General features: G+C 39.9%; 1 protein-coding gene across 6 annotated transcripts in view; it reads left to right on the top strand.

The window, feature by feature from the left end:
* The window catches only part of LOC108717915 (centrosomal protein of 85 kDa-like), a 139,544-nt gene that overhangs the window by 55,700 nt on the left and 69,724 nt on the right, over nt 1-14,120 (top strand). For all 6 annotated transcript variants that reach the window (XM_018265364.2, XM_041564613.1, XM_041564612.1 and 3 more), the window contains one exon: nt 943-1,712. In XM_018265364.2, coding sequence (XP_018120853.1) covers nt 943-1,712 — 770 coding nt within the window. The remainder of the gene's footprint in view (nt 1-942; nt 1,713-14,120) is intronic.

The raw sequence follows: 14,120 nt of genomic DNA, 5'->3' as shown, positions 1-14,120 counted from the left end.
TGGGAAATGACAGCATTTCACTGAGAAATCCTCCATGCAATTAAATGGATAGTAGATAGTTCTCTGCTCTGTAACTCTACTTGTGAGGAATGAGTGTGATTTCCATTGTAATTTTGCATCAGCAAGCTATAGACAGACCTTTTGCCAAGAAATAACTTGGTCAGATGAGGTGATCAGCTGTGGGAGGCTTGCATAGAATTCTTGACCCCCAAAAGCCAGCTGTTGTGTGTTTAATTCTCTCATTTGTTAGCCATGGGAAACCTCTGTGCTGGAAATGCATTGTACCATTGGCTCAACCAGTCAAAAATTCTAAAAATCCAAAAACATGAAGAAAAAAAAAAAAAAAAAAAAAAAAAAAATATATATATATATATATATATATATATATATATATATAGCTTCTCCATATATGAAAGTTGAATATGCATCAAATAAGTACTGTAATAAAATATATGTGTAATCTTTGACTGATTTTCTTTGTAATAATAAGAAAGTACCTTTCCCAATTAACGTGTCATTAAACTTGGGATTATTTTTTTTAATGCTTAATGGGGGAATGTAATATGTTTCAAAAACATTTGCAATGAGCAGTGTATGCAATAAAATGTTATAATTGCAAACCTTTTTTTTTTTTGCAACAAAATATTTAACCAACATCCAGAGCAGGAGTTAACATTAACCTTTTCTTAGCGATAACAAGTTATGTAATATTTGCTAGCAAATTATTTTACATTGCGAGCAGTGCAAAAACCTTCGAAAAAACAAAAGAATACAAAGTCATTCTCACATATTTACACAGTCTGAGTTTAGTACCCACAATGGCAAGGCTCTTTATTCCAGACTGATGAACTCCTTTTTTTTCAGTGCATAAGTTAGACAGTACCATGTTCTCTGTATTACCTTATCATTTATGGGCCATAACGTGTTTCTTTTCCCTTACAGATCATCCTACTTCCAGCAGTTCATCAACATTAAAAAGTGCATACCCTTTGGGCTCCCTTACTGCAGCACATGGTATGCCCTCTACTCCCAGGTCTTCACTGTCCAGAACTAGAGAGGACAGACTGGACTCTTCACGTTGGAATAGCAATTACTCTTTACCAGCAGGGAGCAGACAGTATGGATTGTCTACTGACGCATCTCTTGATATGAAAGACTCAAGACCAATGAAAAAGTGGTCTTCATTGTCTAAACTCAGTGTACCTGATGGTCTCACTGTGGACAGCTGTTCAGAGAAAGCTGGCTCCAGACATAGCCTTGAACATGTTGGCAGAGACAGCACCATGTCTCAGCACTCCTGCAGGCACAGGACAACCTGCCTACATCACAGCATGGAGCAGCTGAAGTTAGATGATAAAGACTCAGACAAAAGGCAGTATATGGGAATTGATTGTAAATACAAGTACAATGCTTGCAACAGCAAAACACTTACTACTTCAGCTGTATCAAGTAGGAGACATACTTTGGACATGACTTATAGTGCCTTACCTGAAAGTAAACCATCCACTACTCTTAGTGAACCATATGGGCAAAAATATAGCCATTATGCATACCAAGGTGGAGTTCCTATTCAGCCCTCTGTGAGGACTCAAATGTGGCTCACAGATCAGCTACATTCTAATTTCCAGGACCGCAGGCTGACTGATGATACATGTGTTATATCCAATTGGCAGCCTCTTGAACAGCTCCGACAGGAAAAAGCCCAGCCACAGGTATGCAACTGTAGAATTGGTTTATACTGCCACCATGTGGACAGTTATGGGAATGCACTTTCATATTTTTCTTTCTCTAAGGGTGATCTTTTAAAATGAAATCTGCTGCTAAATTATGAGACTTCAAAAGATAGATCAGTGGTGTTTATTATCTAATTTCCTTGATACTGGGACGGAAGCGAGGTTTTTATTCCACATGTTGTGTTTCATTGTTTGTTAAATAGAGAACAGTGGCCACTTTTGCTTTACACATTATCCCACCTCCTTCGTTTTTCTAAATAGTTAATGGGAGAGGAAAAGTTATTTGAACTGATCCTGCACAAGTAAACACCCTTTATAGTGAACTCTTTTTTTTATCTTTAAGTTAAAGACAAAGCTAATATTGTAAGGAATGAGTGCATTTTATACAGAGCTCAGTGTTTCTGTTTCACCTAAGGTCAATGACAAATGGGCTGTTTTCTGCCTGCAGGAAATCGCAGCCAAAAAAATGTCCAAAACGGCTTGTCATTGTCTGCAATGCAACTATTGTCAGTTAAATGACTCAAATTATGTGACTGCACAAAATTGTCTTTTTAAGGTATCTTGCACACTGTTATGTAGACAATATAATTTAGCCGCAATAATTTACATTGTGGCCAGTGCCCAGGACAATTCCACAAGCCAGTGAAATATATTTGTGTGTGAGTTGCATTAAACGGTCCATCAACATTCAAGGGACAGATGGTAAATCTGCAAAATTATTTTTGCTAAGCAAAGCTTTTAACTGACGCTGTTTCAACTGGAAAGTAGTTATTTCAGATTTGCATTATATGTATTTATATTCATTCTAAGCATTTTTTTTGTTTTTGTTCTAATGCTTCTTAGCTAAAGCAAGCCAGTAACCTACTGCCACCTTGTGGTTTAACTCCAGATCATAGTAAATAATGTTTTATTGCAAGAGTTTTCTTAACTATGGCGGTGACTTCTGAATATCCTTGTGGAGCTTAAAGGAATTGTTCAGTGTAAAAATAAAAACTAGGTAAATAGATAGGCTGTGCAAAATAAAAAAATGTTTCTAATATAGTAAGTTAGCCAAAAATGTAATGTATAAAGGCTGGAGTGATTTAATGTATAACATGTCAGTCAGATCACTACTTTTCAGCTCTCTTGGTTTACACTGACTGATTGGATACTGCCTGGTAGTCAGGGTAACCAGAGACTTGAGGGGGGGGGGCATATGGGTCCTATCTGTTGCTTTTGAATCTGAGCTGAATGCTGAGGATCAATTGCAAACTCACTGAACAGAAATGTACCATGTGGCCCCCCTTCAAGTCGCTGACTAACCCAGAGTTATAGAGCTGAAAAGCAGGAAGTTGGATTCTGGCTGTTTTATTAGACATCTGTTCACTCCAGCCTTTATATATTACATTTTTGGCTAACTATATTGGAAACATTTTTTATTTTGCACAGCCTATTTACACAGTTTTTATTTTCACACTGAACTATTCCTTTAAAGGGGAAGGAAACCTAGTCGGTGCAAACCTCCCACCCCCCCCACCCGTTTGTTGCCCACCCTCCCCCTGGCCTTCTTCCTGCTGTGAACGGCATTTTGGCGCATGCGCAGTAGGATCATTTCGCCGCTACGGATCTACTGCGCATGCGCCAAAAGTCACGCGCATGCGCAGTAGATCGTACCGGCGAAATGATCCTACTGCGCATGCGCTGTTCAAAGCAGGAAGAAGATCGCGTGGAAGAAGATGTCGTCTGTGAACTCCCTGGACTGGACCTGCGCAGAAGGTTAAGTAACAAGTTAGGGGCATTTGCCCAGCGGGACGGGTAGGCCAGGGGGGAGGAGGGAGGGTGGGCAACAAACGGGTGGGGGGTGGGGGGTTTGCGCCGACTAGGTTTCCTTCCCCTTTAAAGGACTAGGTAGGATGGACCAATCCAAGGATGAGACTGGGGGTGTATTCTTGTTTGCTTCTGGGTATACTGCAATATTTTATTACAACAATATTTTAAATATTTAAAAAGCAATAGGAGCTAAGATCCTAGCCCAGCCAAATTGTGGACTGTAAAATGGAACACTTTAATCCATCAACTCTGAAATTCTCTGCTATAGTGGTTTACCTAGTATATGTTATGATTCTTATAAGGGAAAAGGTGTTTCTGTGCTTTAGATGTTGCTGTTAGATAAAGAACTTCATGTACTGTACACCAGGCTTGTCATTTACATCATAGAGATGAACATTCCTGCTAGGGTAACTTTCCTGTAATGTAGGTGTTACCGGAAAGAGTATATATTTGTTAATAGTAATCATATATAACTAGTTGATTATGCAACTCCTCAGGGGTTTTAAAGGGTTTGTGAAGTACTTCCTCCAGGCATACAAACTGCCTTATATATTGTATAAAGATCGGTAGCCGTATTGCCGCTGTTGTACTGTGCGCACTTAATTTTCTTCACATTTAGTATTCTTTAGACTAAAAAGATGTTTTTACTCCTTCTCTTTGCTGTAAATGCATAGCCCCCCACAAAATATTTTTGCTTTATTTTTCTACTTATGCTCCAATTACATAGATGCAATTCATTTAAAAGCGTAACCAATTAGATATTGTTTCTGTATTTAAAGCAGAACTCCGGCTTACAAACCAAAATTTGATTAAGAGGCCCACATAACAAAAAAAAACCCCTAATATACCCATCACAGTTACCGGTTTCTTCAAAAAGTATGAATAAATCCAATTTTCTATGCTGAAATCCAGCTGTTTAACAGTTCTTCTCTTTCTGCATCATTTGAAATCCTGGCAGGGAAGGAGGGACTAAAACACTGATGTTACAAATTCTAACAACTTCTCCACAGCTGTTTGCAACAGCTTTTTTTTTTTTTTATAATCTCTTTTATTTTTCAAAAATAGATACATTGACAGAGGATAACGTAAATATCTTTTCCAGTATAGAACAGTGAAAGTAGAACACATCAGTACAATTCCATGTAGTATAACATACATTGAACTTATTGTTTTGCTCAAGGTGTTTGCAACAGCTTTTAACTCTTTTTGATAAAAAAAAAAGAATTTGGATTTCATGCTGGCCATAGACGTAGAGATCCTCTCGTTTTGGCAATGACGCCAAAGAATCAAATCTCTCCCTGATATGCCCACATTGAAGTGGGCGATATTGGGCTGATCCGATTGTGGGCCCTAGGGCCCAACGATCAGATCATAATGGATCAGATACAGGCGGTCGGATCGAGGGACGGCATAAACGAACAGATGCGGCCACCATCCAACAGGATTTTTTAACCTGCCCGATTGAGATAGGTATCGATTGGGGAAGCCCGTCGGATGGCCCCACACACGGCCAATAAGCTGCCGACTACGTCTGTCGGCAGCTTTTATCGGCTCTTGTATGGGGGCCTTCACAGACAGCATGCAGGAACTACATAACCCTCAATGCATTGCACTATGATGTTCCGATACGGGCGGTCGGATCGCGGGACGGCATAAACGAACAGATGCGGCCGCGATCCAACAGGATTTTTTAACCTGCCAGATCAAGATCTGTCCGACTTTCAGCCAGATATCGATCGGGGAAGCCTTTCGGATGGCCCCACACACGGGCCAATAAGCTGCCGATTAGGTCTGTCGGCAGCTTTTATCGACCCTTGTATGGGGGCCTTTACAGACAGCATGCAGGAACTACATAAACCTCAATGCATTGCACATCATGTTCCGGGAATTGTGGAGTTTGGAGGATGCAGTCTATGGACAGCTGGCTGTTGATACAAAGTAACAGTAGTCAGCCAGCTCAGCAAAGTAGTCAGAGAGATCAGCAGAAGAGCAGGGGACTAGGCTTGGGGTCAGAAACCATTAAAAATCATGAAAAGTCTGCATATTTTTTAATTGATGTATATTGCAAAGTTGGTTGAAATTATGTTTACTTTTCAAAAAGCTCTAGTTATGTTTTTGTGGAGTTCCCCTTTAAATTTTTTAACTATGTCTTCCCCTACTGGAGTAAAGTATAATTAAAACGGTTTTGCAATGTATACTGTTCAGTTCATTACCATGTTAGGAATCCAAAATAATTCCCAGCTATCTCCAAAACTGTAATAGTGCATTCAAGAGTGATTATGTCAGAGGTTGTGTATATTCAGCTACAAATAACTGTGATAATGTGTTGCCAAGACTAAGTAGGAATCCATGCTACAGTGGTCAAAAAAGAAATATAATTAAAAAAGAAAGGAAAAAAACATGTTTTAGTCTACCACTGTTCTCTGCTAGGGGACAGCAGTAGAGAAAATATTCAGTATGTCATTAGCATAGGTTGCTAAATTTAGGAAAACTGTAATATGTCATGTCTTTCTTTTTATCCCTCTGTACTAAAGCAATCTTTAGGCTGCTATATTCTGACAAGAGAATAAGGGACCACAGTGAAATGGCACTTTCAGAAATTAGAGATCATTTGCAGTCTGAACATTTAATAGGTTCACTCTTGTGGAGCATGGTGTGCTCGTGGGTCAGGCAATTGTCACTTGCAGATGTAGAAGTCGCCATTTTTTAGCGATTGCTGTTAAGGATTATTGGGAATCCGTTTCAGTTATCTTATTGCCCCCATGTTAAGCTACAAACGGTCAGGAAAAATGATAGCTGTGTATCCCTGTGTATGCCATTGCCCTAAGGTCCTATCCCATGGACTAGAATACAAAATACGTTCTAATAATGTGAAGTTTCTTTAGATTAATTCGTAAGGGTTCTTACACACTGGCGTTTTTTTGCTGCGCTCCCCTGCGTTCCGATTTCTTCCGTTCACCCGCAGGGATACACAGGAGTAGACGCACTCAAATATTGTGAAGGGGGCTGTACTCACACAGAAGCATGTATGCGCTGAACACAGGTGAAATGCAACATGCTGCGTCCCACTTGCGTTTGGCACTTGCATGTGTCTGTCTGTGCGCAGGAAAAAACGATTGTGTGTAAGAGCCCTAATAAAATGAGGCCCATCATTGGTTCTACATGCAAAGCTGAATTGTCATTTTAAAACTAGGACACTGCAGTTATGTGCTGTAATTATGTTTATAAACACTATGTTTCGAATATAGATCACCTTTATTCAAACGTAATGTTTACCATAATTGCAGCACCCATGATCTGGTTCTGTCTATTTCCAAGCTTTGATTCCATTAGGTACCTATGGCCAGGTACAGGAACAGACTGTATGGGTTAAGCACATTCTCCTTTAGCGCTTTGTTTGACTTTGAACAATTTTTTTAGCCTTTTAAATTGATCTATCGTCCCATGAAGACAAATTTTAGCAACATGAGAACTATTTACTCATGCTTTGCCAACTGGTAAACACACAGAACCACACCCAAGGTTCTTAAAAAAACATCCTGACTGCGATGTGTGTGTGTGTGCAGGAAAGCTTCAAATTTCTAATGTAGGAGAATGTGTGTGTGTATATATGTATTCAGTGCACAATGTATGGTACATAAAAAAACTTTTTTATTTACAGGTACAGTGCATTTTCAGAACAGAAAATCCACTGGTCTGTCTTTCTATCTGTCCCTGTCTTTGTATCATTCCATCTTTAGCCATGATTGATTTTTCTTGACTACCTAAAATGTACAGATTCTTTATTTAAAAGTATACATTATATAGTGAATAAAGTACCCCCTCTTGTAAAATATAAGGATATTATAAGTTACCGAGGAGTTTCATGACCATATAAAAACACGAGGCCGAAGGCCGAGTGTTTTTATACAGGTCATGGAACTCCGAGGTAACTTATAATATCCTCATATTTAACAATTGGGGGTACTTTATTTATTATAATACACAAATTTTAGTGAGTCATGTGACAGAAATTACATCACTACTCACCGTTTATAACTGATGACATCACTACTCACCGTTTATAAGGATATCATTTACAAGATATTCATGGCTTTTGTGTATTATATAGTTATAATGCCGAGGATAATCCACAACTATCATTGTTGGGTATTTAGATACAATGAATAATCCTTCTTGAGTCCAATAAATAATGCATTAGCTGTGTGTTCATTCTTTTACATAAATACCTTGAAAAACAAACATTGTGTAAAAGTGCTTAAAAACTCATTTTACAGGTAACTATGTGTCAAAGTTTTTGTTGTATACAACAGAGCTTGTGTACAATTGCAGTAAATTAATTACTGAAACATGTCTTGAAGAATCTGCATTTAGGACAGTTAGGCTTAGAAACATGTTTTTTATTTTTCACCTTTTCATTTTACCTGCTTGAAGTAATATGCATCAATGTAAAGGGGCAATCCTTTTGCCATTTGTTCACATGCTGCCAGGACTTCTTCACATGTGGACAATATGCCAGCTACAGGTTTTTTATGTATGTGTTTAATGGGATATTTTACAACTTACTTCCAATTATAAAGGACATTAGTGACATTTAATATCCTTATAGTTCCACAACGTGTATAAAAGCAATTGGCCTGTGTCACCATGCCTTTATATGATCATGACTTCTAATATCCTAATATTTTATTTTAGATTTACATCATTCTCTATATACATTTTTAGGGATAATATTGAGGCATTATAGATGGGCTTTACTATTTTTTCACATAAACTTTCAATATTAGATAATTGTGATCTGTGCTAGTGCTAACAACCTTTTTTGCCCTAGCACACTACTGATAACAGTAGTAACAAGTGGAATCTCTACTGTTTTAGATGATACAAGACTGAATATACATGTATATATGTGTATACAACATAAGACTATCCTAAATATGAAGTGCTTCAAGAAGTCCAGCAAACGTGTTAAAAGCAATTAGTATTGTGAAACCCGTTTTCCTCTTATCACTTGAAATTATGTACATCACTCTCAAGTTAGTGTGTGGAAAAAAGCAAGTTGTTTTTCGGAATGGAAAATGTAGTATTCATGTCCCATGAGGGATAAAGGAATTGTAGTTCTTTCCATTTGTTGTCATTATCTCTGGAGTTGTTCCTTTTTCCGAGAATGATCTCGATGGATCTTACAGGAGCTTTACCAAAATTAACATTAGCAGTAGCACCATCACAATTAGCAGGAAATTGAGCATCAGATTGAGGCCTCTGTTGTTGGCAAGATCCATATCTGTTGTGATTTAGCCTCCTAGGAGTGTAGATCTGCCTTGGCTTTTCGGCTGTTCTTCAGCCTATGAGAAAATGTTTAAGAGAAATTTACATGGTCTGAAAGAAAACTTAACCAACAAATAATTCATATCCTATCAAGTGGTCTTTCAAATAAACTTTAGGGATGGTACTCCTGTTCACTGAAAACTATACCAGCCAAGGGTATTAGGCTAGGAGCACCACATCTTCATGTTCATTCTTCTCTGCAGCCCTGAGCCAGGTGCACATACACATTACAGTGAAAAGCTGAACTTAGAAGCAAAAATCCCCCTTTGCTCTGCTGCGCATGCACACTGGCCTGGGGCCATAGAGAAGAGTGTAAACGCAGAAGAAGATTGCAACCCAGTGCTTCTACAGAAGTGCCTTTTAAAGGAGAACTAAACCCTAAAAAGGAATATGGCTAAAAATGCTATGTTTTATATACTGCACCAGCCTAAAGTTTCAGCTTCTCAATAGCAAAAATGATCCAGTAACATAGTAACATAGTAAGTAAGGCTGAAAAAAAGATACACGTCCATCAAGTTCAACCTTTTTTTTTTAATCTGCCTAACTGCCAGTTCAAACTTCAAACTTGTCACAGGGGGGGGGGGTTACAATCTCTGCGACACTCACATGCTCAGTGGGCTCTGAGCAGCTGTTGAGAAGCTAAGCTTAGTGGTCGTCGCAAATGATCAAGCAGAAAATGAGCTTGGCCTGTAATATAAGCTGATGCTACAAAGCTGATTATTAAATTCTGATGCTAGTTGCACTGGTTTCTGGGCTGCCATGTAGTAATTATCTTTATTAATTATTAATCAGCCTTATATTGTGACATTTATAAACTCAGTAAGTGACAGCAGCACAGAGAATGTTCAGTGAATCAGCAAAAAAAGAAGATGGGGAGCTACTGGGGTATCTTTGGAGGCACAGATCTTTAGTGCTAAAGGGCTTTGGTTGCCTTGGACATGTACAGAAGCTCAACACATAATGTACAACGTGTCTAGCCTACTTCTTTGGTTAAGCTCTTGTAAAAACCTCCAACATTCTGATTGGTTTAAAATCAGTGATCCCCAACCAGTAGCTCGTGAGCAACATGCTGCTTTCCAACCCCTTGGATGTTGCTCTCAGTAGCCTCAAAGCAGACTTATTATTTTTGAATTCCAAGCTCGGAGGCACGTTTCGGTTTCATAAAAACCAGATGTACTGCCAAACAGAGCTTCAATGTAGGTTGACAATCCACATAGGGGCTACCAAATGGCAATCACAGCACTTATTTGGCACCCCAAGAACATTTTTCATGCTTGTGTTGCTCCCCAACTCCTTTTACTTCTGAATGTTGCTCACGGGTTCAAAAGGTTGGGGATCCCTGGTTGAAATGGTCCAATAGGATCAGTGCTCCTCCAATTGACTTCTATAGCACCTCAACATCTTTTACTTAGTGAAGTTTTTGCATGAAATGCCAAAAAATTTGAAAACCACAAATTTTCTAGATTTGTGAAAAAAAAACAACAAAATTCGAATAATAAAAAGGCAAAAGGAGTCAGAAAACTTGGCACCTGTTGAAATTTAAAAATCACTTACCGTATATACTCGAGTATAAGCCGAGGTACCTAATTTTACCTATGAAAACTGGGAAAACTTATTGACTCTAGTATAAGCCTAGACACAACTACAGCCCTGTCTCCCAGCAGCGCACATTCCGCCAAAGCGACCCCCCAAACGATCAACTGGACTTCTTTGCAAAGTTGATGGTGACAGAGAATTGCCAAACGGATTACTGTGTGCATTGTCCCACTGTCCCACTACTATGTGCAGAGGGTGCTGTTTGATATTGCCATCACTGTTAATCTTTCGTATAACCAACAGAGGGCGCTGTGTGATATTGCAGTCACTGTTATTCTTTCATATAACCAACAGAGGGCGCTGTGGGATATTGCAGTCACTGTTAATCTTTCATATAACCAACAGAGGGCACTGTGTGATATTGCAGTCACTGTTATTCTTCCATATAACCAACAGATGGCGCTGTGTGATATTGCAGTCACTGTTATTCTTTCATATAACCAACAGAGGGTGCTGTGTGATATTGCAGTCACTGTTATTCTTTCATATAACCAACAGAGGGCGCACTGTTATTCTTTCATATAACCAACAGAGGGTGCTGTGTGATATTGCAGTCACTGTTATTCTTTAATATAACCAACAGAGGGCGCTGTGTGATATTGCAGTCACTGTTAATCTTTCATATAACCAACAGAGGGCGCTGTGATATTGCAGTCACTGTTATTCTTTCATGCAACCAACAGATGGCGCTGTGTGATATTGCAGTCACTGTTATTCTTTCATACAACCAACAGATGGCGCTGTGTGATATTGCAGTCACTGTTATTCTTTCATATAACCAACAGAGGGTGCACTGTTAATCTTTCATATAACCAACAGAGGGCATTGTGGGATATTGCAGTCTCTCCCCAAGTGTACTGTTGGTATAGGAATGATTAAAAGTGACTGCAATCTCAGCTACTCGGATCGGGTACCGCTGACCCGAGTATAAGCCGAGGTAGACTTTTTCAGCACATTTTGGATGCTGAAAAACTTGGCTTATACACGGGTATATACGGTATTCTTTACCTTGCACACTTTTCCTCTTCATAACTTTTTAAAAATGCTTTTAAAATCTCACATTTCCATCATTTGTCCTGCAGTAACAGCAGTAATCCATGTGTACTTACAATGGTGATTGAAGCTATTTCTGTATATGTACAGGTCTGCCGTATGTTTACTTTGAAGGACATTTTTCCCTTCATAGTTTCTCTAGTGTGATCTTATAAAAAGTGAAAAATGAGTGTGCACCACATGAGAAGACACACCTGTTCCAAAATGTCCTGGTCTAATGGACTAATCTGTTTAACATAGCCCCATGTGTTAACAAAAACAGTTGTACTTTCTCTTTGTGCTGGAGAACAGAGCAAGGCATTAAATATGCCCGTTTGATGTGGATAAACCAGGGGCCCACCATTACATGGTGTGACAAGAAAGTCTGCCAGCCAAGTTCAAAAAAGGGAATTTTTACTGCTTTCCAGGCCTGTATATGGCTTCCTTAATCAGTTACCATGGCAGTAAAACAATATTTTTATGCAGGGAACTTTTAAACTGGCACATTGTCTCAATCATTATGACAAAGCGGAATCCTGCCTAATCTTAATAAGGCTGTAATGACTGGTCTTATTAACTGAAATGTAAACAAAATCGCCATACTCTGATTTATGTCCGTAATTTGTTAAATGGAGAGACCAGTTTTGTGGCTCATATTTTGTATTCCATTTGCCGTATTTGCAAAAGATAGCCGATATAGCAGTAAACCTGCTGCCTCAGAGGAATGGGTTTTACAGTTTGTGTTTAGGATTTACAAGGCAGGTTTTAAGGTCCAGGTTTTGGGTGTAGGTTTATATAAAGCAAGTTGTAAAACAAGTAAATAATTGCTAATTCAGTTTCCTTTATACCCACTGGCGGCCATATACTAACACTGGACACAAACAAATATCAATCCAATTAGTTGATGTTCAATAGATCAAGTAATTTGTAGTAGCTTCAAAACAATAATTATAGTTATACACTGTACAAGTAAAATACAGGGTGGTTAAAGAGAGTACCGTATATACTCGCGTATAAGCCGAGATTTTCAGCACCCAAAATGTGCTTGAAAATCCTACCTCGGCTTATACGCGGGTCAGCTGCTGATGAATCCCACATGAAGTACCGTAGCCGGAAGAGCAGCGAGGAGAGAACAGCGCTAGGAGGCGTCGCGGTCTGTGGGAGGTATACCGGTAACAATAAGTGGGAGGGGAGGAGCAGGAAGTGAATACGCGCTAGGCCTTTTGTGTCAGAGCCCGGAAGCGCGCGGAGTTGGAGCGGGGCCTAGCGGGTTGTGAGGGGAGGGCGAGCAAGGGGCAGAGGCCGCGGGAAAAGAAGCGGAAAGTGAGGGATTCGGTGAAGTAGGCCGCTTACACTGTCCGAAAAGCGGGCCGGCATGGAGCGCAGGGTGTTCGGCTCGTTCTCTGGTCACCTACCACGGGAAGAGAGCAGCCGCCCACGGGCCGGAGTCGGATGTGACTTCCAGGACTTCCCTGTGAGTGAGTGATTGGTTCCCCCTGTACCCAAAATGTGGCCGGGGGTTGGCAAAACTTGTGTTTTGCTACAGTGCCCAGTATAAGTGTATAGATTGTATGCTCCGTGGAACATACACCTCCTTCCTTGTGTCACTGGCACACTACATGTGGGGGGCGCTGTATATATGTGTCACTGCCACACTACATGTGGGGGGCGCTGTATATGTGGGGCACTAACTGTGGGTGGAGGGCAATGTATATATGTGTCACTGATACAAGTCGGGTCGTCGTCGTTTCCCTCGCCATGTTGCAGTGAGTGCGGGTTCCCCAGTGTCCGTGCTCGCGGCTCGGCTCTGGAGCTGTGAGTGTGTTCGTACTGTTAATCCCCAGGGCCCGAGGTGGGATTAAGAGAGGGGGAAGGTGCCTGGGTGTAGGAACAATGTATTTGTATGGGGAGGCCATATATTTGTATGGGGAGGCCATGCCTCATGTCTGCAACCTGTGGCTCCTCCTCAACTACAACTCTCGCTCTTCCCCACCCCACTGGAGCAAATTTACCGGTAAGGCAGCTGTCTTCTTAATATATCTATTTCATCTACCAGAGGTTTTTTTTTTATCATTGTACGATGAATTAATGTTTTAAGCATCATGGCTTGATTTTTAACATTAAACCGACTGTTTGATATTTCTGAGACTTTTCTGAGTTGTGTCTAGGCTTATACGCGAGTCAATAAGTTTTTCTGGTTTTCATAGGTAAAATTAGGTACCTCGGCTTATACGCGGGTCGGCTTATACACGAGTATATACGGTACATTAGTAATATTCTTCGTTTCTTTGCTTTAATAAGTGATATAGATTTAATGCTTAAAATGTGAATTTCAAGAGTGAAAAAAAAGTTTAACCTAGACCAGTGATCCCCAACTAGTGGCTCTTGAGAAACATGTTGCTCATCGACCCCTTGGCTGTTTCTCCCAGTCGTCTTAAAGCAGGTGCTTATTTTTTTAGTTCCTGGCTTAAAGGTTAGTTTTTGGTACCTCCTGTAGGCTGCCAGCCCACACAGGGCTACCAAATAGCTGATTAAAGCCTTTTTTGGCACTCTATGGACTTTTTCATGCCTGTGTTGCTCCCCAACTCTTTTTTTACATATGAATGTGGCTCATGGCTAAAA

This window comes from Xenopus laevis, chromosome 5S, assembly GCF_017654675.1.
Source record: "Xenopus laevis strain J_2021 chromosome 5S, Xenopus_laevis_v10.1, whole genome shotgun sequence".
In the NCBI taxonomy this organism is placed as follows: Eukaryota; Metazoa; Chordata; class Amphibia; order Anura; family Pipidae; genus Xenopus; species Xenopus laevis.
The sequence above is the reverse complement of the archived record's forward strand: the minus strand, read 5'-3'. Positions and strand labels throughout refer to the sequence as shown.